The sequence below is a fragment of the Botryllus schlosseri genome, chromosome 8 (assembly GCF_051294905.1).
Source record: "Botryllus schlosseri isolate E-star chromosome 8, Bs_hap1, whole genome shotgun sequence".
NCBI lineage: Eukaryota > Metazoa > Chordata > Ascidiacea > Stolidobranchia > Styelidae > Botryllus > Botryllus schlosseri.
Genome location: NC_137243.1, coordinates 24264474 through 24291648, shown reverse-complemented (window position 1 = coordinate 24291648; position 27175 = coordinate 24264474). Strand labels below are relative to the sequence as shown.

General features: G+C 40.4%; 2 protein-coding genes across 4 annotated transcripts; one reads left to right on the top strand and one right to left on the bottom strand.

Moving 5' to 3' along the window:
• The first annotated feature begins 1732 nt into the window (after positions 1-1732).
• LOC145444532 (anosmin-1-like) lies at positions 1733-16718 on the top strand. Its single transcript, XM_080322518.1, has 15 exons — positions 1733-1996; positions 2281-2326; positions 4335-4468; positions 4737-4923; positions 6199-6345; positions 7205-7294; positions 7350-7479; positions 8657-8785; positions 8844-8995; positions 9153-9222; positions 9793-9909; positions 9968-10068; positions 14638-14824; positions 15645-15835; positions 16552-16718. Exons 1-15 carry the CDS (start codon positions 1893-1895, stop codon positions 16702-16704), a joined length of 1938 nt encoding a protein of 645 aa, XP_080178644.1. The 5' UTR covers positions 1733-1892; the 3' UTR covers positions 16705-16718.
• A 336-nt stretch (positions 16719-17054) lies between these two features.
• Positions 17055-24572, bottom strand: LOC145444538 (sterile alpha motif domain-containing protein 3-like). Of its 3 annotated transcripts, XM_080322528.1 has the most exons (9): positions 23956-24564; positions 22016-22167; positions 21656-21956; positions 20792-20885; positions 19522-19683; positions 19248-19460; positions 19055-19181; positions 18689-18768; positions 17055-17623 (listed from the first exon to the last, which is right to left on the bottom strand). In XM_080322528.1, exons 3-9 carry the CDS (start codon positions 21880-21882, stop codon positions 17369-17371), a joined length of 1158 nt encoding a protein of 385 aa, XP_080178654.1. In that variant the 5' UTR covers positions 21883-21956; positions 22016-22167; positions 23956-24564; the 3' UTR covers positions 17055-17368. The 3 variants fall into 3 exon arrangements, with proteins under 3 accessions (XP_080178654.1, XP_080178652.1, XP_080178653.1); XM_080322526.1 differs by having other exon boundaries at positions 22016-24568; XM_080322527.1 differs by lacking the exon at positions 19055-19181 and having other exon boundaries at positions 22016-24572.
• Between the last annotated feature and the right edge of the window lie 2603 nt (positions 24573-27175).

Below are 27175 nucleotides of genomic sequence, written 5' to 3'. Positions count from 1 at the left end.
TAGGTTGCTTTCAAAATTTCTACTTGTACTTGTACTTGAGTAGCTTTCTTGACTACTTTGAACACCTCTGCTTTTCGTTCGCAAGTCGTCAATTGACTATGTTACCTCACGAAGTTCTGAATCAGTTTGAAATTTGACGCTTTTATTGATTTTATCAATGGTCATTGGACAGGCCTTCAACATATTGCATCTTGAAATTGCGATATAAAAGTGTAATAAACCTGGTGAACCGGCAGGAAAGTCGTCACGGACAGGCGGTTGCGAAACACTGTTATAGAACGAATGTTATTGGGTATATTGTAGGGCTCCAGCAGCGGAAAAGAAACCTGATGATTTTAATCGACCGAGAGTACTATGTTGACTTAAAAAATACGTTATGGCTTCAGCTCGACTCCCAAATTACCCTCTTTTTTACGATAGTATGTTGTGTTGAGTGCTGACCAAAACTAAAAGGTAATAACTTTGACTCGACTCCCGTTATACCCGATTTTTCACGAAGCTCTAACGTTTGCTGCGTGGGGGTGAAGTTTTTGACCGCATTCTATTACTCTTTCTAGGAAAAAGACAATATCCCAAAACAGAGGACATTTGGGCGTCTCCCAAGGACACTTTCAATTTATTGAAAATAGTATACTTTTGTTGATTGAAATTGGGTTTGCTTGACTAATATGCAATCGTACTTGCAATGTCGGGTTTTTAAATCGAAGAGAAAGATATTGTTTTACCGCTAGACGGTAATGGTCGATGGGGATGGATCGCAATCAGTTCGTGAATATCCGATGGGCACAATGTTTCAAGTTCTCGAATATTCATTGAAAGTTAATCCTCACAATTCGTGTCGCGTGGGGAAAATGATTTTTTTCGAGTGCTGAATTGTATGCCCCTTGCCACTAAGAATTTGAATTATTATCGTTTCGTTACTGTTTCCGCTGCAGACGTCTATTTGTTTTGTTTTATTCGCACAACTTTGGCGCTTATCGCCTATAAGGTCATTTGCACCCAGTAATTTCAGTAATTTCAACGGTCTTTTCACGGTCTTTTTCGTCAGATTACGGACGACTTCCATGCACGCGCTCTTCCACCATCAGTCTCTCTCGATTTTCATGCGCCCGCGTCTTTTGATGCCATCTTTCGGGAGTTCGGCTCTCTCTTTCTCTGGGCTTTTCAAGGCGCTGTATATACAGCGGGATCGGCGATGAGGAGCCCAGATAAACCTCCGACACATAGAAACATGGCAGAGCCGAGACTCGAACCAGTAACCATTGGTGTCGTGACTGCAGTGTTTAACCAACTGCGCCACTCGCTTCCCCTGCAGACGTCTGTAATCCTCGATTGGTCGCATCGCAGCATAAGTAACATGTAGTAACCGGAGTCGTGATCAACCCTGAGCATTGTTAGTAGTTGCAATGAGATAGGCACCAGAACAGGCGATATATCCTTTTTGATTGTATATATGATACATGTTTAAACTTTGTACATTATTCACACTATTGCAATGTCATAGTGTCACATGTCACACACAGATGTCACAAAGCGGATGACGTCATCGTTTATCTGCACCATTATACACATACTCGATCGTTTCATTCAAGCGAAAATCCTTAATCTCCGTATTCGTGTCTCATAATCCACAATCGAAGCGAAGAACTTAGGTATTTTAATCAGGCATCTGTGTGACATTGATTGTCTTGATTGAATTACTATATTGATTTTTCCGCTGACTTCAACTGGCTAGATCACTTAAGCGATCAATATATCGCGTCGCTTTCAGGAGAAGCGGCACGGCTTGATATTCTAGTTAAGGCGGCTCGATTCAAAACTTCGAAAATCTCTAGATCGCTGGCTTTTTGAATTGGGGACATATAAACGAACTGAGACTACCGGATACAAATATGGAGAAACCTATCTTCATATTATCTGCTCTAGTGATTTTTGTAACGTTTTGCGAGTCAAGACAAGCGGACAATTTGTTCCTCAGGCCGAGATGCGTTTCGAGGTAGTAACAAGACTTGGGCAATTAGATCATTCTAATCATGCAATTTGACTAATTAGAGCGTATTTCTCGTAATCAAATTCTTATCTAATCTAAGTTTGATTTGATATGAACTTTCTAATTAGGAATTCCATTCAATTTCCAAATTTGTTGTGAAGTCAGTAATTTTACTACTAATCTAATTTGGGAAAGCTGAATATTTTCTAGTTGTCCAGGTCTGGTAAGCAACTAATATTTACTGACGATGGTTCCTTATTGCCTCCGCAAGTCGCCTTATTTCATCGCAGGTGCATTTCAGAGGAAGAACGAAGACGCGTCGTCGGAAATACTACGGTGAGTAAGTGACATCATTCAATTCGTCACTTGACAATTTAATAGTAACAACGCATTGCTAGCACAGGCTTCTCTCTGCCAAATAGAGTATTTTGTGTATTTTCATACCGGGTTGGAGTTAGCCGTTTAGTTTTGTGTTATTTGCTAATTGTATATTCATTTCCCTAGGAACGATGAGTTTATTCCGTCGTCAATAGATGATCATGTTCAGTTTCCAAACTGAGAAGTGTGAAGTGCCAATCATATTGAAAATATTGTCCGATAGCATTGCTTAGATTGGTGCATGTTCATACAAAATAGAAGTTTTCTCGTAATTTTACCGCGGTATATATCAATCAAAAATCAGAATAAGCACAACTGGAGTACGACGGAACGGAGGCACGTATAGGAACATAGGATTATAACAACACTTGATTCTATGAAGTCGCTTTAGTCAGTCGCCGAGTGCAGACGTGTATTTCTCGCTCCGCTAGCTGATTGCTTTGTAATGATTACGTACAGCTCGGACGTGCTGCGCAGTATAGGCAGTAAACAGAGTAGACCAAGTCGCAAAGTGCGACGAAGACTTTACTGCCTTAAGTTACTGCGTACTCGCCGAGTGGGACAATATCAACAGAAAGACTGGGATCTGCTGGGTGGCGCCGGGGACCCGAAGCCTCAACCAAGATCCCTGAGGATTAGCCTAAATGCAGAAGTTAAACTTGGAACCGCATCGGCACAGCGCCTCATTAACCAGCTAGAGGCCGCCGCCGCTCTTGTTGGCCTCCAGATCAACGCCAAGACGACTGAGGTTCTGGCCATACCAGCTCTGCCGGAGAACGCGACACCAATTCGACTGGGAGATATCGATCTCAAGTATGTAACGAGTTTTGTATACCTCGGTATTGACGTCGCTGACTCTGGAAAAGCGCTCAAGGCGAGGCGAGCAAAGGCCTGGGGCGCGGCAAGACGGCTACATAGCCTCTTCCATTCAAGTGCCTCAACCCAGCTCAAGACCTGCATCTTCCGTGCCACTGTCGAGCAGGTTCTTCTCTACGGAATAGAGGCACTCACGCGGACAGAGAAGCTGGCTAAGACGCTCAACGCTAACTATGACGCACTCCTCCGCTATGCACTCGGCATTCACCATCCGGAGCATATATCCACGAACGCATTGCGAGAACTCACAGGAACGGTCCCATGCCGTCTACTGGCAGCTGAACGACGCTTCCGCCTAATCGGCCATCTAGTGCGGCATCAAGACGAGCAACCAGCCGTCGCCATCATTAATCACATTCCCACGGAGCCATGGCGCAGAGGTGGCTGGAATCGGAGAACATGGCGCTCGACAATGGAGACTGATCTAGCGCAACGCGGGCTGTCGCTTGAAGACGCCCACGACCGCCCACGTTGGAGACGCTTAACACGAGCCCAAAACTGATTATCTCGATGTTCTTTTTGTCTCCTGTTTTCTTTTGCCCTTTTTTATTTTATCTAATTGAAAAGTCGATATATATATATATGAATCAATCAGAATCGTCGCATCCGCAAATAGCGCGAAAGAGCTATGCCAGCGATTGAACGCATACCGAACAAGAAAAACGATTATCGATCGCCCCACACAAATAAGCAAATGCTGTTCAGTCGCTAACAAAAGCCTTGGAATATTCGATCGAAACTTCGAGAATAGGATATCTTAATTTCGAGAGATAGGTAATGTTTTAGGCTACCAATATTAGAGGGTGAATGTACACTCTTTTGGCTAAGTTAATATGGTGGTTGAGATGTATGGCTATTTCTACTGGCAAAGTTTCAATATGATTTGAGACTTGCACATTTCAAATAACAAGCATAAAAGTGCAAAAAGTTAAAGTCTCTGCGAGCAATTTTGTTGGTTTTGCTTATTCTTGTAGATTCAATAACTCGATTGCTACGGAACATGACTTCCGTTTTATAAGTGCCAAGACAAAGTCAGTTCCGAAACCAATGTCACCGTAACAACAAGTAAGAAGTTTGTTGTTATCAACAGGGCAAATCTCGAGCGTGTTCGTCGACCTCGAGAAACCCGAACTGTAATCTCTGCACTTTGCCCTGCGAGCGCCCGAGACTCAATTTGTCGGCTTGCCTGGAAATGTGTGGAGGGAATATCGAGTGTACACACAGGTTCGTGGACGAAGCGTTCGGGTCAGAGAGGGGCAATCTGCATAGATTTGGATTTGAATAAATATATCTATTGGAAAATGTTGGCTGGATTCTGATAAGTAGTATTATAAATTCTCTGTTGCACTTGGACATCGAATTTCTAATATTTTCACTGAGGATTGAACTAAGTTTTGTTTACATTGTAATATTATATTTAATTATTTAATATAATATTAAAATGTATATCATAGTTCTGTACACCAAAAGTCTCTTCGAAGTTTTGTTTCAGCTGCGCATTCCTGAGCGACATCCGGCATCACAAACCTGGGCTTTGCTCAGCTCCGAGTGACTTCGACAGAGCGAAGAGAAAAATCTTGTGGGGAAACGGAACCCTCGTATTGGAGCCACCGGACTGGAACGCAACGTCATGGAGTGCAGAATGCGAGAGTGACTTTGATTGCAAGAAAAACGAGAAAGTGAGATTACTAGATAACTAACCTACGAAAAGGTTCTAGCTATATTACAATATTTGCGCAGTCTCGTGTGGTACATCTATCCGTGGGTTAGTTATCTATTGTGAGAGTTGAGACTAGAGGGGATATAATCCACAGCCTTTATAGCAGGGATTAACAATCGGTTTAGTTCGAGGGCTACACTCTTTGTGATTATAAGCCAAAACGCAATCATTTATTTGATTATATAGCGACAGAAGACATGAAGATACATTGATTTGAGGATAACGCACAGACATTAACATCAGCATTAACGATATTTCATAAGCTGGTCATCCTCAATAAACAGTTTGTCAAAATAAGTTGTGCCTATTCGTAGAATAAAATGGAAATTTGAATCTTCAAGAATCGATATGTTTTCGGATTTGCTGGTCCCTACTTTTGAGCACCAATGGTGACAGCATCGTTACATGTTTCCCTAAATACGTGTCCGAAAATGGCTCACTTTGTGACTGTGTTAAACTTGCCTCTCTTCGTTATTTTCTGAAGACGAAATAATCATAATATTAACAGAATATCGAAAATTTTAATAATTCGTGTTTTATTTATCGGCTCATAATTTGATAATTTGATAATTTGTACATGTAGTTATAGGGCGTTCGGTTCAAAGAGGTGTTTCAAATGGCAGCAATGGATTCATTATATGACAACTCTTACATATTCAGTTCAGTTTTATTATGATTTCCATGGTTAAAAAACAATGCAAGACTGCGATACAATTAAACGAAAGGAAAGTGCCGAAACGACTTGATTAGTGCGTTATATCCGACACCGAAACACAAATCCTCTTCAGTTGATTCTTTATTGAGAGCAAAACATTATTCTTCAACATGTCGCGTTTAATTTGCTTTTGTAAACTCATTTTGAAGGAGTTGTGACAGAGAGGTTATGAATCATTTGTACCTGACTTCACGTAGAAATGACTATACCCTCTCTAACACACTCACGAATCGGATTTTCCAACTACAGCACTGAAAGTAATCAACTTGATGGAGTATCAAATCTAAAATCACATTCGTGAAGTCATTTCCGCTATGACTTCCTGGAATTTGTACCAATCGAAGCCTTTGAAAGTGTATAAACCCAGAAGTCAGCTATATCATAAAAATCGATACTGTTGTTCGTCTATGACTAATCAATAACATGGTGAAATATATTGGTAAATTTTTTAACGAAGTCACTGCACTATTTCCATAAGATATATTGAAGCTAGAGATTGAGAACTTTGATTGGTTTCAGTGTTGCACGGTTGACTGCGCGCCGGTTTGTCGCAAGTACGTCACGGAGAACGCGTGGCTGCCTAGGCGACCGATTGCAGAAAGTGTCGAAGTTCGCGAGAAGTTGGCGGGAAACGTGTCGTACGCGGAATTGTCATGGAGGTCAAAGGTTGGAGTTTTGAAATCTTGAATAACCAGTTACCTTACTAGACTGATTCGAGAGAAATGCCGGAAATCTAACTCTCATCTAATTGGTGAATTGTTTCTATCTTTTAATTCAAGGCTATTCAAAAGGTGGAGTGCGGTCTGGATTCGAACCTTAAATATCTGTCAGAGTATTCACTTACTCTTAAACAAAACCAACTCCATCATCGTTGGTTTGAAAAAAGGCGGATACACTTCATAAAGAGTATATTTCGCATCTGTATGACCAGCGGAAACCGTAACCACTGTCACCAGTTTATATCAAGATTTCAAGAACTATCAAGATATGAAATATGTCAGTTCTCCCATTAGCTGTGACTAGCAGAGAAAAAAATTAGAGCTTCTTGCTTTCGCTAACACCGCTGACAGGATTTTGTATATGGTATTGCATTTGCATGACTGTAAATTACTTCAGAAATGATATGGACTTGAGCAAATTTAATGTTTTAAAACTGGACCTATCCTCAGAATAACTCCGTTACCCTTTTCTTCTTGCATAATTGGGCGCATTAAAGAGAAATGCTGGTAATCTATTTCTAGTCTAATTTTTGGAATGTTTCTATGAGAAATAACTTTGATTTGATACGAACGGAATTTGATTTTTGTTCTATTTCTTTTTGATTCGGCATTCAATTCAATTTCTAAGTTTTAGCGAATTCAGTCGTTCTAATTCTATAGTACTAATCTAGTTTGAAAAAAAACTGCATCGATATCGTTCGAGTTCCTATCTAATTTTGAAAAACTGTATAGCTGACATTTCGAAACTGGTCCTATTTGGGAAAGATGAAACATTTCCAGTTGTCGAAGTCTGACGCTCTTTCCAGAACAAGCCGTGGACGATTTACGTTGTGCAGGAGAAATCCGCAATCTTCCCTGAAACTTTCGCGAAAACTCGTTGGAAAACCATCCATGAAGTCGGTTCAGTTGCAAGCGCTAGTTCGTATTCGAAACAGACCCCGATTCGTTCAGGTGAAGTCGTCAGGCGTATCCCTCCCTCACTTGCGCCGCGGGTGGACGTACAAGTTTCGTGTGGCTTCAGTCAATCAAAACGGGTCACGTGGTTTCACGCGGGAGACCAGGCTTTTCACGCTCTTTGGTGGTGAGTTACAAACATGAGCCTATCAACCAGTGTTTGTCAGCTTAGAAATTTGATTGGAAATAGACTTACTGTATTCGCAAAAACTTGAAAATTGAATTCGTTTGCGAATTAGGAAAACATCCCACAGAAATCAAAGTTCTGTTCTCTGAACCCACGGTTCTCAACCGTGTTACGCGGACAGCTTATAAAATGCGTCGTTTAAGCCAGTGCCAATTGAACTGCTCAGCGGTGCCGCGAGAAAATGTGATAGACAATGTCGACGTATAACAAAATTAAGGAATCCAAATTGTGAGTGTGACATAATATGTGTTTATATTGTTCTTACCTGCTCAAGACATTATGCACAATGCGATGCAATGAACAGATCGGTGGGTGCCGAAGCATCCAAGTACTGTTTCTCAATCTGGCATCCCCATGCTAGTGCTTGATCTATATCTTTCTTTGTTTAGGTTTCCTCTCTCATTTCATTCTCTGCCTTGAATTGCTCCTTTATCGGGTATTTTTCTGGGCTTTTTGTTGTAAAGACTTTATGAGTACAACGACGTGGGGGAGGAGAGACTCAGATAAACTTCAAACGCTGGGGAACTTGCTATTGTCTCCATCGCCAATGACACTTTCTATACTCCACGGCGAGAGTTACTACACACAGCTTATTAGAGGCCTAGATGTCATATCAGTTATACCAGAACCAGTGTCACCTGCTCATTATGAAGTTACCTAATTAGGGCTATGACGAATTTCAACGTTTTACTAATGTACAATGATGGTCTGGCCATGGTCTATGCCAGTGGCTCTTGACTTAAGCGATATCGCTCCAAGTGGACGTATTTTAGAAACAAGGGGGTGAAAATACCAAAGGCGTCGATTCGGGGCGATAGGCGCGCGAAAATGTCGAGGCCTCCAGTGGGATATATTCAATTAACATAGTAAAAAATTGACGCGACGGCTGACTAAAACATGGTCAACGCAACGGAAATTAGACTCAAAAATCGACTTTCCGGGAACCTACTCAGAAAAATTACCTTCTGTTTAATCAATTCATCTGCGATCAGAGTTAGGTGAATAAATTGCCCGTTTACATGTCCTCCTTTTCGGAGCCGTGAATATGGAGAGGGGGGTGGGGTACGCTGTCATAAGACAACTAGAATTATCCAGGTCTGGTATAAAATTCTTTTAGAGCCTCTGCCACCGCCCGCTCCTTCGAGTTTTCATATTTCTCTGATTCGATTCAAGCCGAGATTCAGATTCAATCTCCTCGTGGTTTGGAAAATGGAAAAGAACTATTTCAGCGATTTGCCGATCGAGGGTGAGAAGAGTTATTCAGCCTTTGGTAACGACATCAATTCTGATTGCTTCTATCGCAGGATTCTTCCTATCGCGTCACAATCTATCGGATAGTGGCGTCGCAGAGAAGGAGTGGAGAAAGTGCGTTCCGTTCTCGCGTTCTCGACCCTTCGATGGCGACGAGCTCTGGTCATCGTGGGTCAATGATCTGGAGCCTTACGTCACTCACCGGGTTAGGTTTCGAGAATCCAAAATTAAAAATTAGCACAACATAAAGTAATTTACATGAGATTTTTAACATGAAAACTTGAAAAGTCCATAAAAATAAAAGTCAAATAATCTGCTCCGTGCAAAAACGTGAATCCAGCATCCTATCCATTTTTCTCCAGATATACGTCACGTCTTTCTCTGTTTGGAACAACAGTCACCACGTCAGTACCTCGTCAGCAAACGTCACGTGTAAGTAGTCAGAGTTGCTACTCAAGTAAAAGTGGCAATTGAGGGTACAGAAAAATTCAGATTTACACGAAACAATAACTTCATATTTTCCATAGTCATTTATTTTTCGGCAGATCGAATGATTTTCGCCTGTCACTAAAATTCACTATGGAAAAGAGATTAATAATTCAATAGTATTCCTTCATTTTTTGTTGATAAGAAGATGCAAATTTGGTTAAGTCTGTTTGACGCAGAAGGTAATGCATTTCGTGGGATTCATTTTGCAGGGTGAAACGTAAATTTTATTTGTAAAATAAAACTCTGGTACACAGTCCTCTGAACATTTGCAGTGTTGTTAGGTACAGGTTTGCGGAAAAAACAAGCAGAAGTGGTCGTGAAAGCATTCTGAAAGCGCAACCATATGAGTAAGTAATGCGAATAGACAAAACGTACTTCAGTACTCTCAAAAAGTAGAATTACTTCATTACTGACCAGTGACCACCTGTAGCTGTACTAGACCTCCATTGGGCCGACAACTTTACCGGAGATTTAAAATAGCTTTTAAGTCAGAACGATCATTTCGTCATGCAGTCGTTTTCCCGCCACCGCACCCGAAGGAAAGAGTGACCGATTTGAAAGAGGAACTACCTTTCTTAGCGATCAATGGATCTTTGTCGGTCAAGATCACGTGGAAATTCCGATTCACAGGTTAGAGAAGTGTTTGGATGCCAGTCATTCGTAAATCGTGCCGATTATTTCGTATCAGAGGCCCCCTCGAACCTGGTCCGGTTCCTGGTTAGCGTGCGATTCGTGTCCAGCGTTCTTGGGGAGAGGAGCAGAGAGTTTCAGATGCGCGCGAAACAGAAGGTTGGTATTATATGTATACGGCTGCACAAAATTGATTGTCTATGAATGATTCGACTCCAAATCGAGTGTTCGAGTATTACTCATCACAACGTCATAACACTATGCATGTTATGAAAAGTTCAAGGATGTACCGTGTGCGAACAAAAATAAACTACGCAAGTTTTTCACCACATAAAGAAATTAATACGATATTTGCTCCATCATACCTAAGTATTGTACTTTCTGGCAATACTAAGACCGTTTTCATTACTTCACAGAAAAGTCGTTTCCACTCAAGTGCGCAGCTTTGTTGGCTACTAGATCAGTGGTTCTTAACCTTTTTGTTTTCGCGGACCCCGACGAACCGTCACGGACACCCACAGACCGCCACGAAGTTTTAGTTTAAATTCAGCTCAAGTATCGTGCAATCATCATCTGTCTTGTACCAGTTTGTTTGTTTGTTTGTTTGTTTTGGGGTATTCATGGTGTTTGTCGACTACTATGGTCATTTACACCAGGCCGATATTCTTCTTATTTTCCGTAACTGCCGACTTATAGCACGGCCCACCTCTAGGCTTTTGTAAGACACCGCTGACGCGGATGAGGTGGCGAGGAGGAGCCTACGTAAACCTCCAACACTTAGGTATCGGAATTCGGAAATCGACCTCGGTCGGACTCGAACCCGCACCCATTGGTGTTGCAGCCGCGGATGTCTTGTACCAGTGATAACTGTTGGCTTGCTGCTAAACAGCAACAAAATGACTTTTCTTGAAAAATAAGATCATAAAATTCATGCAGAGATTTGGTTGACTTCTATTATTTAAAAGCGAATTCTGCAACTGCAATTCTTGAAATAGGAGGTCGTGTCCTGAAAATCCGCGCCTTCGATGTGATATGAACGAGTGCCGAAAATCCATTTCTACATAGGTGGTGGCTAAGGTAATAATAACGCGTGACGCTTCCGACGCCACGACAGATATCGGTATGATCGCAACAAATATGGCGCCAAAATTGACCAACATATAACGCCAAGTCTGGTAATTTCTATCTAGCAGCTTATCGTGAAATTATTATGGAAAAATGGTTGTGTAGCCTATATCATAGGATAAAATGGATTTTTGTAAACATTTCGAAGTCACCGTGATTGACCTTACTCATCCAACTTTTTTCGCAATCTCTAACAAGACATCTTTTAACAGCAGCATGTTTGTATGAGTAGACTATTGGCAATCTAGCAATCAACATGAGTATGCACAGGAGGATATTTCATCGCAGAAGGCCATTCTGTTTATGTGAGCTCTGGAGTTTTACTAATAATGAAGCGAAACTTCCTCGTGATTTTCCCAGTTTAAAATATACAAATTAGGTTATCAACTATTTTGGGGCTTCGCAGACCCCTGAAAATGCTTCACGAACCCCCAGGGGTCCGCTTACCCCCGGTTGATAACCACTGTACTAGATCTTTCGTATGCAGCGGTAAGACCAGCTGAGGTTTACAGCCTTCCTTAGTGGAAAATATTATTGCAGTTATAATTGTCCTTGAATGGTATTTATTAGGAAAAAAGTTTATAATGTGCTTTTAATATTTAAAGAAGTGGTTCTCAAACTGGGGGAACATGTGAAGGGGGTGCAAAGCCGGGCGATTTACCTCCAATTCCTAGTTTTGCTCTGTGTATTGTCCGTATTTCATATTTTGGAATTCTGTCATCAACAGTCATAACCTTTCATGCCATCAAACTGTCCGCTGGGATTGCTTGCATCATGGTTGCCTCATGGTTTTGACTCGAGTCAAGTCGAGTCATTTTCAGTTCATCACCGAGTCGAGTCCGAGTCCAAGTCACCGTTTAAAGGGTCAAGTCCGAGTCATAGTGTTATGACTCGAGTCCGAGTCCAAGTCACAGTATTGAAGTCATGTTCAACTCATATTTTCAATCCTGCTTGGGTGATATCGAATTCCGATTCTACAGATAGACAAGACAGGCCGCCAAAATGATAACTCTACTAATCTTAGAACTTAAAATCAAATATCTGTCTTGTCAGTCTGATATACATCACAAATACAAGCATTCAGTTTTTATTTCGAGCACATCGATGACAGCTCACAAATAGCTGACAGAGAACCAACGAATTCACGTCTACATGCTATCTGATAAAGAACCAACGAATTCGCGTCAGAGATATTAGAGAATCAGAAAATGCATGTTTATGTCTGGAGAGGTATTTTCACCAGGCCAGCATGCTGTGAAAGCGTACATGCAGCTATGTGCACTGTGCAGTGACAAAAGAACAGATATCTTTTGATATTACTAAAGGTTTTCCCAATTGCATTACAGACTACATCGCATTTACAGCATTGGAGAAATAATTGTACAAAGGGGCTGTTCATAATCATTTTTTCAAATTTTCCGAATACTTCTTTAAATTGTACATAGTAATTGTACATAGTGAAGTCATGCTCATGTAATATCGATAAGATTATTTATCAGCCTAATGCCTGTGCGCAATGCATCACTGAGCTATATAAACACCGCACACCTGCTGGTTTCTAACCGTTCATGGTCGCGACTCCATTTCCAATATGAAAATGTTCCGTGGCCCAGCTCAAAATTTGATAGGCTGATTACTAGTTTAAGGTCGGCACATTTGCCCAGACTTATCCACGGCATATTTGGAAACTGATTTGATTGCATTCAACATCTTCGCGAACCCCATAATAAAGGCAAACTACCCCCAGGTTTAGAACCTCTATCCTTGAATAAAGCACCGAAACGGCGTAAACTGACTCTACGAATATACCGTTATCTTGTAATTGTAATTGCGATTACAATTAGACTTATTTCTATAAATGAATGTTATTTTTATTTATCTTTGATCGCAGTTTTTGCGAGGGTGGCAGTCCCCATATTAAAGCCGACATATGTGATACTAAATCGCGCGTAGCGCGAACAAAAATTTCACGTAGCATATATCTACCCAAATATAATATTGTTTATGTTGATTAAGGAAGAAATCATGACTCACTTCAAAATTCCTGACATTTCGGCGTATTTTCGAAATTCATCCGTTACGCAGTTTTAACAGTGAAATTCCGGACATGTCCGGGATATTCCAGACGTCTGGCCACCCTACCTTAGAACATAGTGTCCTATATGGTGTCGACACAAGCAAATCGCACGGTTCAATGAAATTGTATCACGTCACAGTTTCCATTTGGCTACAGGCAATTTGACGGTGATTTTTGACCGACTTGCCGAGCATCAAATTTGATAAAACGGGTATCAATCGAAAGCTGCCGCCGTACTGATTACGAAAATATAAATTTTATTCCGCTCGCGGCCCTGGAACCCCCACAATCAGCCTCTAATTTTTCATTGTTATGGAGATTGGCATTGGGACGCAACAATGCTGTCTGGCGAAACGACAGACGCAACAATACTGTCTGGCTCCCTTTTTCTCGAGCACCTGTCTCGTTTCGCTAGACAGCATTGTTGCGTCCTAATGCCAATCTCCATAACAATGAAAAATTAGAGGCTGATTGTGGGGGTTCCAGGGCCGCGAGCGGAATAAAATTTATATTTTCGTAATCAGTACGGCGGCAGCTTTCGATTGATACCCGTTTTATCAAATTTGATGCTCGGCAAGTCGGTCAAAAATCACCGTCAAATTGCCTGTAGCCAAATGGAAACTGTGACGTGATACAATTTCATTGAACCGTGCGATTTGCTTGTGTCGACACCATATAGGACACTATGCTTAGAATAAACCCACCTCTATTGAATACACGTTCCACTGGTGCACTAGATGCCAGAATGGACAAGCATTTTCGACCTACACTGAAGAGCATTGGATACTCATTCACATATATACATATATATATATATATATATATATATATTCTTTCAAATCTACACAAGAGCTTATCAGTCTCTAGCTCTTCCAAGCGCTTGACCATCTGAGTCATTGCACTGGCTATAATTGAACTTTGCTTTGATTGTTTGCTTGTATAATTGAAAAGTCTTGAGTACTTTGATTGCGGAGGATCTATTACACCTTCATTACTCGATCATTTTGTGCAATGCTTTGCTTATATGTACCATTGTCTGTTGTTTTTACGGCGACATGTTTGATATCGGACGAGTGCATCGGAAGCCGTGGTGACAAATAGCGATGACGGCAGAATTCGTCAGATGCGTTGATCTAGCCATTACGATTTGCAAATTTCTTCATCTTCAAGTCATATAAAATAAACCGAGTCAATGACTTGGGTCGAGTCATGCGTAATGACTCGAGTACAAGTCGAGTCAATCCAAATATTGACTCGACTCGAGTCGAGTCCTTTTCCCACTTCAAGAAAATGACTCGGGTCAAGTCGAGTCACAAAAAAATCGTGACTCGAGTCTGACTCGAGTCGAGTCATGACTCGAGTCATTACAACCCTGATAAAAGGTTTGAGCAAGGAGCCTATAATATTAATACTCGAAAAGTCCTCGCTTCTTATTCGAGTACCCGAATCATTGTACTTAGACCTAAGTTTGTTATGCATTCATCTACACGCACTAGAAAGACAATCGCGTTGATACTTATATCTAGAACAGGTACCGCGTCATCGATGGGCTAGAATTTGCGTCTGAATACGAAATATCAGTTTCCGCTCTGTACGGATCCTTCAAACGACAGATGGGAGAACCGCAGAAGTTGAGGGTCTTCACGCCACCTGCCGGATGGAATCAGAAGAAATTCGTGGAGCGACGGGAAAGTGGTCAAACGTGTCGGGAAGGTGAGCTTATGACTCTGGCTGATTTGATCATTGATAGATTTTGTGCTGTATGTTGTGTGGAGTATTGAGGTGATTTGATGACCGATTTATTAGCGCTAATCGTCCATTCGTGACATGGTCTCTCGATTTGTTGTACAAAATGTAATATATGATGTCTTCGCTAATGTAATGTACCTTCGTAGATACTCTTCTTCCAACCCTCTATTCAGCTTCATGCAAGGTTGTGTTGTTTTATAGATGCTATTATTCAGTGCTTACGACACCTCCCAGAGCAGGGGTCACCAACCTTTTTAAAACCAAGAGACACTTCTTAGGTACTGATAGTTAGACGGGCTACCAGTTATTCCCGCAGTTGATCCGTGCCCAGTTTGATTTATTGACTTTTACAGTACATTCATAGCACTCGGCAGGGTTTTCTCCCCTTACCAAGAACAGAAAACTCTCACTCACCGAGACTCACGCCAACGTCTTCGGGATCGACTGCATTGCAGCACCGCGCGCCGAAGCGCCAATCAATGTGTCGAGACTCTGGAATAATACCTAGATTCCCGTTAAGCCTCTGCGTGGGGGGAGACGAGCAGCGCCCCGATTGAAAACTGCGTTCGTATGTTACTTAGGCTCGACTGACCCATGTTCAACTGCTGCTCCTATGAAACACATCTCCACTTCGTTTTTCTAATCTCTCATTTGAATACTTGCTTCTGCGACCGTGAACGACTCATTTGGTTCTCGCGGGCTACCGGGAGCGCGCGAGCATCGAGTTGGTGACCACTGTAAGATAAAGATATTATGATATTACCAATAAAATGTGCCGTTCCAGTATCGAGACCAACAAGCGACATATACTGGAGCAAGTACGCGGGATTCTCATTGCAACTTTATCCGGAAATGGGCGGCACATTCACGGCCAAAATTCATCGGAATTTGCTTTCTGTGGCATATGACGTGGTGTTCGTGTACGTCGCCTTTAGCGATCTCACTCCTCTGAAATGGGAGTATCTGACGACAAAGGTACATATTCGCGACCATTGACCGTGATAACGTTTTCAGTTGACCAATTTGCTATTAGTATTTGATGTTATTGATATTGTAGCGATCCTGATACAACAAACTGTGAGCTAACAGACAGAGATGAGCGGATTTGAAATTTATATGTCCAAATCCAATCCAAATTCCAAGCTTCAAATCCTAATCCATATCCTAATCCAGAACTTTTGTATATTCAAATCCTAATCCGATTCAAACATAGAAAGCTATAGCCTACATCTTATGCCTATATATAATTCTGTAAACAGAAATAAAACCGTCAATCAGTGCCAAAGTACATGAAGTTTTTGGGAAAGTATTTACACAATTATGGCATAAATTTACAACATGAAAAAAAAAACATTTTTTAAAAGGCCTTTGTTTAAAACACTGTTTAAAACATTTGGTTTAAATGCAACTCTAATTTTAGGTATAGTACATATTATACAATGTGCTTTTCAATTCTCCACTACTTGATGACGATCACCCTTGACGAGGGTCAGCCAAAATTTTATATTTCAGCATGAAAATAATATTTAATTGCATATTGAAGTTCTGTACCTCTAAGACTAGCTATCGATATATTTCGGCAACGGTCACTGGTCACCGGTAACCTACTGCGCGTCTTCGGGTTCTCACATCTCGCAGACCGTAAAATGTCTGGGCAGCGACAGAAACTGATGTACTTTCGCATTTTACAGGATCAATCTTGCGAAATCAAATCTCTACCAGCACTACAAAGTTACGCCGTCTACTTCGTCACTGTCCGCTCCAATCGAGCCATACAGGAGTTCAAATACATATTCAGGACCGGACCTGCCACTGAGAACAATTTTAAGAGTGTGAATTCGTAGAGCGGTCGCATCGTACACTGTAAATCTAAAAGGTGGAGATTTCCTACATTAAAACTGGTTCACCATTTTGACCATTTCCGGTGGAATGCAACTCCACCCCCCATCATGGTGGAAATACTTTCCACCCTATATGGGGGAGTACCGTCCCCCCTATATGAGGATTACCTTCCACCCTATATGGAGGAATACCCTCCACCCTATATGGGGGACTACCTTCCGCCCTATATGGGGTAATACCCTCCACCCTATATGGGGGACATGCCTTCCACCCCAACCTAGCTGTCAGCTGCCACACATCTTTGTTTTAAGCAATACTGCAGAATACAAATCTAATTAAAAACATACAAGTATGGCATTTCATGCATTTTATTAGGCGTATTCGAACAGTCATTACTATAGGGTTACCATATTACGGAATCGAAAAAGGAGGACAATTTTACCAATGCAGGAATGTTAGTTGATCAAGACTGACAGCCGATTTTGCTATTTTTTGCTGGAAAACTTTTGGTGTTGAATGAAAGTGACGACTCCAGAATTACCATATTTTTACTTAAATTTAGTGATGCTGACTAAAATAAAAAGTCGGCACTGACAATCGACTTCGAATGACCCGCTTGAGCCTCCGTATGGTAACCCTACATAACTATGATGACAGTTCCATTGTTTATGGCAACATATTGGTAGCCCTCACAACAGGATTTGTCAGCTCTACGCCAGGCAGCTTTAGCAGGTATGACGAAATGAAGGTGAGAGTGTGCTTGATATTCTTCTGAAACTTGATGTTAAATATCCAATGAGCTGCGATCAGAAGAGCAAGTGCTTCATCAAAACGTTCAATGTTTTTTGAGAAGACGATTCCATCCAAGTGCAGGCTCCATTGCGAATTGTAGACCATCGTTGGATATGGAGAGATAGAAACCTGAAAGATATATTACTATGAAATCTTCAGACTTCAGATCATTATGATATCGAGATAGGCTTAGCACACAGGACAATTTATATTACCACTGCACAAGTTATAAACATGAATTTGTGTCACAAAATGTTGCTCATTTGATTTATGCTTTTAAAAATATCTTGTCACCAGTCAGTCTGCTGCGATGAAGTATATTTCAATTTCATGAGCCCCAATCCATTACTTAAGCTATGCGCGACGCCAGTACCAGGTCTACTGAAACTTGCCACTTTCTATTGCTAGAAGTTGTAAGGGCATATAAGAAATACGGCTTGACTTGATTATGAAACACTGGTTTACCATTATGGTCATTTACAACAGGCCGGTGTTCCTTATTTTTTAATCCGTATTTGCCGACTTGTAGCACGACCCACTTCTAGGATTGTTGTAAGACACCGCTTACGCGGATAAGATGGCGAGGTAGAAACCAGACTTGTACAAACTACTGAATTTTCAAAATCAGCAACTAGAACTACAACTACTGAATTTTCAAAATCAGCAACTAGAACTACAACTACTGAATTTTCAATATCAGCAACTAACTACAACTACTGAATTTTCAAAATCCGCAACTAGAACTACAACTACTAAATTTTCAATATCAGCAACTAACTACAACTACTGAATTTTCAAAATAGGCAACTAGAACTACAACTACTGAATTTTCAATATCAGCAACTAACTACAACTACTGAATTTTCAAAATCAGCAACTAACTACAACTACTGAATTTTCAAAATCAGCAACTAGAACTACAACTACTGAATTTTCAATATCAGCAACTAAGTACAACTACTGAATTTTCAAAATCAGCAACTAACTACAACTACTGAATTCTCAAAATCCGCAACTAGAACTACAACTACTGAATTTTCAAAATTTGCAACTAGAACTACAACTACTGAATTTTCAAAATCAGCAATTAGAACTACAACTAATCAAAAAAACATTAGCTAGTTGCCCATCAACTAACTAACTGTTAAGTTTTAACAATGTATATTATACACCATCTATCTACGAACAGCTTACCTCTCCAATATGAAGAAAATTGTCGTATCCTTCTCCAAACATGGTTGGTATACCAGCACGCCAATCCACCACTCCATCACCTATAAAGCAGACACAGGTTATCAGAACCATCGATAATCACTTCTAGCATTCCGATATTTATTTTGAACGCGTGTAATTTTCGGAAATGAATCCAACTGTAACTGGCTGGTACAAGACTATGTTATTGTGAAAGCCACGATTATTGGTGCGGCGCAAGTCAAACAAGTTTCAACAATTGCATCGCAACGGCAGAAGTTAGAGAGCCACTGCACTTGAATTCATTCGAAAAAAGTTGTTAGCGGAAAATTTGCAACGCCACACAATTTCATGAAATAATACTCTCACCTAGTAATCCTTGAATAGTCTCGGGAACTTTAGGCCACTTTATCTTGGCCTGAGCTATATTGTAGCGGCTCTGTGTTGTGCGCTTCAAAATATCAAACCCAATCAAGATTTCAGCCTCTTTCAACATCTTAATATACATAAGATATGATACACCTGTGGCAATGACAATTATACTATAGACTATTGTACCTACCCATTGAGCATCCAATAGTGCTGGATAAATCAGGAGTATATCCGATAACTGAGCCCCTTCTAAAATCTGATTTCTGCGGTGTTGATGGGTCCTCTTCATTCCGTCTAGGAGCGTGACTTGGTTTTGTTCCCTCTTTTTTACTTCTTGTTGCATATCTTTTATGTGATTATCAATGCTGTGTTGATCCTCAACAAAATCCGGACAGAAAGTATCCTGAAAAATTAGAGTTAAACTAGCTCATCTCAAAACCAAGATAAAAATTAACTGGACTTACAACCCTGGCTCTTTTGCATCTTGAGCTGCTGGCTTCTTCTTCTTCCTCAACAACATTCTTTCGTTTTGTACCATACTTCTGCTTCATCTGATTCACCAATTCAGCTTCCAAATGTCTTCGATAGTCCTTGAACTTCTGCCTCAAGGCAATATGCCACGAGCCCTGAAGAAATTGCAGTTGGACTCAACTCTGCAGAGAGTACTAATACTAAAAGCAAGGAAAAACCCCTAAACAGCCCGCAAAGTCTAAAAATCGGCATTGTTTCAACAATGGCAGCGCCATGACACAATGAACATAAAAATGGAACGGAACAATGCCGATTTTCAGACTTTGAGGGCGTTTTGAGGTGGTTCCATTGCATTGACTCGAGTCGCGATTTTTGGGTGACTCAACTTGACTCAAGTCTTTTTTTTCAAATACGTTAAATGATTCCACTCGAATCAATTTTTCATTGCAACTTTGAAGAATAGTTATTTCGAGTATTAGTCCTGATACTTGGCAAAATGGGGCCATATTTGCGAGGTGGCGGCCACCTCGTACAAAATGCTCAAACGCCCAAGTGATTTGTGACCAGTAATTAGTAATTAGGCGAATCGAAGCGACTTCGTTAGAGACGTCTTTGTTTTCGATAGCCTACACGTGTATGCCAGGCGCGTAACCATGGGGTTTTCGGGGTTCGAATTCCCCGGTGGGAAACGTCATTTGAAATGACCATTTTAACTCTCATATTCAGTTGCAATTCAATAACTGTGTTCGCAGTGTTCCGCACGAGTGTTATTTTCGTTATTAACGCACAGTATGCCATGCCATTGTCAAATATTGGTGCATCACGAGATTATGGGTGACAATAACTCTGAATTTATTCGATTCGTTTGAACAGGGAACCTTCCACATTCCGATAATCTTGATTGCTGGACGTACTCGTATCGAGGACAACAATATCGAATTTTAAACTATTGGGCATTTGGTAGACAGTCGATTTCTATTGATAAGATTGCGGCATGCGCCCGGAGCTGGAAATAATTCTAGCCTAGGGGTGGCCAATCTGCGGCCGTAGAAGGAAATTTGTGCTGCCGTCAACACTTAATTCAATTAGTATGTGTTGGCAGCCGTCGATTCTGGTGCGCATATGCTGATATGAAAACATATATTTGTCCGGAATTCACCGGTAATGGGCCAGGACAGTTTACTATGGATATTTGGCTTCCACTTAGTGTATTATGCCCATTGCCCACTTGCCCAGGACTACAGGTACATGCAGCTGACTTACATAGCTGGAATTTTCTTCGTTATTGTCTTTCAAAACCGGATAGTTTCTTAATAATGCCACGCATACTTCTTGATACTGATGCGCAGTGGGGTACCTGTTAGATAGATCGTCATATAGTTACCTTCATACATATCCTTTAACTTCATATGTCTTGGAGCGTCATGGTGCCGTAATGGCCGACTCCCTAGTGCCTATTTCTATAAATCATGCGCATTTTCTGTTGGAAAAGGGTACCCAATAATCAAGATATCGTACAATATTAAAACGCGCATAGCGCGAAAAAAATTCCGGAAAAATTCCAAAAAGATACACCATGATTTATGTTATTCAACGAAATTATTTTGGACCCCTTCGAGCTCGGCCCTCCAATTGGCGGGTTAGGGTCCTGAGTAAATCTTACGCAATTTTCATGCCACGCGGAGAAGAGTGTTCGTTTATCGCAGATTAACTTCGAGCTAGCCCATTGTTATTTATAACTTTGTTAAACCATATGTTATTTCGCCATTCCCATAAAAGAATGCGCTATTGAAATGATATCTATATCGCTCACGCGAACGAAACCATAATAAAAAAATCTCTTCCGTGAGGCGCACGTGATTGTAAATTCTCATTTCTTCACGGAACGCGATATTTACCTTTGGACAACAGCGCGCAACGACTAAAAAAACATCACATCGGATATTTTGTGCGCACTGCGCACGCTTCGATTTTCTGCGCGCAGAGACCGTTTCAGCACTGCTCAGTTGCGCACGTGCGCAGCTCAGAGGGAACATTGGTTACCTGATATCTATCTAAACTAACAAAATGTGTGCGCGAGCTTTGAAACAAAATGCGATGGATAGAATTGAATAGAATTATACTTACAAGGAATATCGCAAAAGATCTTGAAAGAGAATTGTCCTGATTTCTTTTCTCAGTCTTGATGGAATCACAATATTGCCAGCGCTCCCAGATACTAGGTTTTTGATGCGTTGCACCAGGTATTGAGGAAAGGTTGGGATGTCGTAGACCACAGGCCATCGTTGGTATGAACGTGAAAGTAATGATTCAACGGAATCATTCGTCACAATAGATTCAGATGGATCACCCATCACATTACATTCAGATGAATCCACAGTTAGGGAGTCGCTAGTGATGCTGCTGTCGCAAACGCTTTGTTCATTTTCTAGGAAAATGGGGTATAGAGGTGAAAAAATTGATAACTGAAGCCGAGCCTAAACTTACCCGTAACAAGAACTCTAACCCGATCATTGTCTTTTACATCAGCATCAGACAGATCAACCCAATCAGTAAACTCCTTATCATAACACTGAATATTCAGGAGTTCCGGCGCCAAATCAAATTTCAGTGCAACAGATGATGGTATATCTTCTTTTCTACACACATTAATGATCTTGTTGTTGGTATTGAATGTAGCTAAAAGTCTCATAATTATTTAGGACTGAAATTACAAATTACAATTAGTTTTCAATTACATCTCACAAGTGATCTAAACGGACATGATGGTGGTCATCGACTGCGTACGCATCTAAAGGTACAAATGAATTTTCATCGCCGGGAGAAAGCAAATATTTCACATAAGAGTTTTCCACAATGTGACTGTGAAATTGTCTAGAAAAGAAAGGCGAAATGAGTCATTCACCACACAGATACCACTGCTGCTCTCTGTACAAGATGAACTCCACCTTACAAAAGACTGGATGGTTATCAAATCCTCAGAAGCGATCGATCCCCCCCTTTAGAATATCTGCTTTGTTGAAATATGGACCCATCACAATATGTGCTTTAGCCACGTTTTGAAGTGTTTGCTTTTGAGATGCTTTCAATAACATCACGTTTTACCATATACTTTTTTAAAGTATCTAAGATAGGTATATATTGATAATTGATATTTTCGTCCAGACCAATTTCAGTTGGCAGATCTAGTCCATAGTCACACATGATTTCAATGAACTGTTTTTCACTCTGGGTCTTTTCGAGCAATACTGGGAGAGTTGACGTGCAGCTTGGCATCAGTGCATCTGTTCCCAGTGAATTTTCCTTGATACAATGCTCCCCAAATAATTCCATAATTTCGATAACATCCGATTAAAATACCTCTAACAGTGGATCTTGCCAAGGTGTACTTTTCTCGACATTTCAAAGCAAACCACAAAAATTTATCACCGAAGTCATGTTATGTTCTCTAAATGATGCTGGTTCTACATCACTGGCATGGTAACTGGTTCCAGGGAGGTCATTGTCTTCTACTATCGGTACTACTGTCTCTGCATTAGATGGCATAGAGCTTTCACTGTGTTTCCTCGAAAGGTGCATTCTATATAAGCATGATAAGAAGCAGCATTGCATGGAGTGATTATACACTTGAAGTTAGTACACATACAGTGGCAGCGTCGAGCATGAGCCAATAGAGACTTCCTGTCCGAGTACTGGTTCATGCATGCAAGGATAGGACATTTCAACACATTCATAGTAATATCTCTAATGATGTGCTGTTCAGTCATACATTTCAGATTTTACCGTTCAATTCACAACTAAAACGCACTGGTAACAGTTATTGTGCTGAATGACTGTCTAACACTATAAAGGATTAACCGCAGAAATTGTATTACTAAACGTCGGACTGTGCGGGACTGAAGACAAGTTATGCATCGTCCGAGACCGTGACCCGTCGTTTAGTATTGGCAGAATTATACTGAATATATTCATAGTAAATTCTCACATTTACAAAAATTGTGACGCCAGAAAGATATCAGAAGAGTTCCTTTCATTCAAACAATGAAAATCCAAATTATAAATATGCAGCTATAGTGCATAATGGTAAAACTAAATACAGAACCAGTTTGAATACCGGTACCCAATAGCTCTATCTATGTTATGCATGAATATGAAAATGTACTCTTCCTACCTAATTCCTTGCATTATAATCACCAATTGGCTTACTTGAATTAACTTCCCACCAAGCAAGATATCAGCAGAAAAACAGTATCGGGTCATCAGATGCATCATTCTAATCTCTCATAGGTAGCCTACTGGTAACTGCTTATGACAAGTTCATTGTATTTTTAGTCACGAGCGATACCGGTACTTAATATGAAATCGATTAAGCAAATGACATTACCTATGAACTAAAATCAACAATAATCATATTGTGATCAACTCACAATCAATGAATATAAATATCTTTCTCTGTCGACCGACTAACTCAGATTGACTGACGACGGAGAGCGCGTATCCCCGATTCCCCGTGCATTCGAAATTGCCAGAGTCCCGGATGCTGAATTACCGCCGGTCACGGTTCATTGGTGAGGATATTGGCAATAAGAATATACGTTAAAGGTTTCGGATATGCTACGGTCGTGCAGGATCTCGAAATACTTATCACAATCCATTAATAGTATTCATATATTTTCAAATTTACTAATCCCTCTACTGGCTTAACCACTTGTAAATGAAATATTTATTATTTTATCAATATTCCAAAATGTATGCGACTATGACTTTATATTGAGTGAAAAAACAACACTCGACTCGAAATTCATGTCTGATGACGTTATTATCTATAAGCCAGTATCGACTGTCATGTTTTAATTGGGCAATACGACAGTTTGCGAACAGTCATTTCTGATTTCCACCATGTCAATAATTGTTTTCCACCAAATATGGTAGACTATTGATTCCTCCCTCTTTCTACCCTCGAAATTCCTCCATATCTGGTGGAGATACGGTGGATAAATGGAGGGAAAGTATCTTTCTCCATTTTCCTACCATTTTTTCCACCTTTTAGATTTACAGTGTAACTTGAGATACTGAATCAAGGAAGTTAGATAATTTCGACTGTGAACGATTTCTTTGACAATTATTATTCTATACTTGTTGAATGAGCAGCTGTCTGTTTCACCGCATCAGGGTTCGATCTAACGAATTCGGCTCTACCTTATATCGGTATATTTTAATCGCCGGATCATTTTATGTTTTTTTTTGTAATGTCTTACAGTGTGCATGCTGCCCCGTTTTTATTTGTTATTTTTATTGCTACAAGCTATGTTTTCATTTATGGATTGTACCACCAGTGTTACGAGACGGCTTTTCAGGTGGTATGTGAGTAACGAGATCACTCCAAATTACCTTCTTATCATTTCATTTTACCGGAATCTTGTATTGTTTTACTGTGATGAAAATTCATATACTAATACAACGTATGAAGTTCGATATAATACCTGCATTTTCACCACCGGATATTTCTCTGAAATAGTCTGCTTAGTAATTTATCCAATAAACAATATGCACCATAAACCAAAAAATGTAATGACACCTGGCTACACTTTTAGGATTCCCCGATGTTGTTGTTTATATTATCATAGGGTCCTGTAGTGGGGCACACACAACCAAATCGGACGGCAAAATTTCATAAAATTGTTATCAATCGAAAGCTACCGCTTTACGAATCACGAAACTGTTAATTTATTCTGCTCGTGGATCTGAAAACCAATAAAATCAACATCGAATTTTGCATTGTGATTGATTTTGACGTTGTGACGCGACAATGTCGTATATGTCGCAGATCAAGAAAAAGTGAGCAGCGGCGCGGTGAGAGTGGGAGAAAGAATGCTCGATCGCGCAGCAAAGGGCCTATTAACACCCTAGCTAGGCCCCATATATGTGCTCGAGAGCAATACTTACTGGCTATTATGTCATTACTACTGTCGTTGGGTAAACTTGGCTTTGCATGCTCAACCCACAGCATTGTCACAAATTACAATGGGGTATGTACCAAATGATCTTTAATGTGATGTAGAACGGGCGTCATATTATCTCTGGCCGCATAAAAGGTGCATATTAGAACTTTCCACATTATTTATACTATTGCGATGCCATACTGAATCCTACTGGAATATTCTATAGTAGACGCCTATTACTCGATTCAAAATCGAATCACTAAAGACTCAATTGCGACCAGCCCTGTTATTAATGGAGAGGATTCTAGCAAGGCATTTGTTTTTTCAATTCCATGACGTATATATGGAAGACTGTCCCCTGTTTTAGAATAGGTTGCTTGGTTCTTAAACACGATCATTTCGACAAACGGGTAAATTTCTTCTGTTTTGCAATAACTTCGTGGTACAGCTGCGACATAATTCTCGTACGTGAGCCGGAAAATCATAAAATTGATTAAATGAGACAAATCATAACACCGCGAGAACGAATGCGACTGTAAGGAAATTTCTCAGGAAACTATATATTAATCATGGTTTCCTCATTGTGACACACGCTGCACTTTCAACACGTGGTGACAGAAAGAGAATCAGTGCATTCACTCTGTACTGACAGTATACATTACTGTTATTTATTCTTCACAAGTGACCAAAATTAAATGCATGCACTGGAAACGAAAATCGTGCATTTCGCCGATTTCGCCCCAAATTGTACGTTCACACCCTTCCATTCGATGAGAATGATTCAAATAAAGCAATTCATGTGGTGTTATGGACTGCATCAATTAATGATCACTAGGGCGATTTTGTTAGATGTTAAAAAATGTCAAAATAAAGTCAAAACTGTAGCGTTAGGTCATATAAGACAAAATTGTAAACAAAGTCAAAATTTTTTTACAAACTGCACTTCGTTTGTATCGTAGATTTTGCACTGTCGGGAACTTATCATTTGACATTTTACAGCTTGTAGCCTACTTTATAGGCCTACCATTGTAGACGGCCCATTGTCTACTCATTGTGCATCATAAACATTCAAATAAAACAAATAGATTGACTTGGTATTATGCACAACGTACCGCAATATCTTAACTGAAGCAAGACTGCGCGGGCATTGCATGGTTCTTATATGAAGAAGCGAATTATGAAAAATTGTGATGTAGGCACCATTGTCAGAATGATGCAACACGCTGTGTCACTAGCAGAGTACGCACAACTTCAGTGTTGTTAGCCAACAACTGCTACTGTCGAACGTTCTTTCTACATTCTTGGCAAGCTACTTAGTAAGGACGGATACTTTCTACCCGAGAATGTAGGAAATTATCTTTCGTTGTACTACAACAGATTTGAACCAGAAACGAAGATAAGTAGTACAATTCGAACATTATGTGGGAAAACCTGAGTTGCATATGTGGGGTCACTTCATCACCATAACATTCTGTGATTCACCACTTATAATGCAGCATAATGGATCAGGTGTAAGTTTATTAGCAAAAGTATTCGCCTCAAATGCGCTGCTGAGGGTACGGAAACGGAAGCCTTAGCTTGTCTGCTATGTGTGTAATTGAAGAGGCAAACTATTCGATTGTAGTACGAAACCTACGAAGCTGCCGCGAGTCCAAGACCCAGAATACTGTCCATCGAACCGTATAATCCAGTGTTCAAGAACGTA

Excerpts from the sequence above, each read along its gene's own strand:
- LOC145444532 (XM_080322518.1), top strand. The coding sequence starts at position 1,893 with ATGGAGAAACCTATCTTCATATTATCTGCTCTAGTGATTTTTGTAACG. Across the intron at positions 4,469-4,736 it reads AATATCGAGTGTACACACAG|CTGCGCATTCCTGAGCGACA; the intron begins GTTCGTGGACGA and ends GTTTTGTTTCAG. Across the intron at positions 4,924-6,198 it reads ATTGCAAGAAAAACGAGAAA|TGTTGCACGGTTGACTGCGC; the intron begins GTGAGATTACTA and ends GATTGGTTTCAG.
- LOC145444538 (XM_080322526.1), bottom strand. The coding sequence starts at position 22,220 with ATGAGACTTTTAGCTACATTCAATACCAACAACAAGATCATTAATGTG. Across the intron at positions 19,461-19,521 it reads GATGCAAAAGAGCCAGGGTT|GATACTTTCTGTCCGGATTT; the intron begins GTAAGTCCAGTT and ends CTAATTTTTCAG. Across the intron at positions 19,182-19,247 it reads CACTATTGGATGCTCAATGG|ATGTTGAAAGAGGCTGAAAT; the intron begins GTAGGTACAATA and ends ATGTATATTAAG.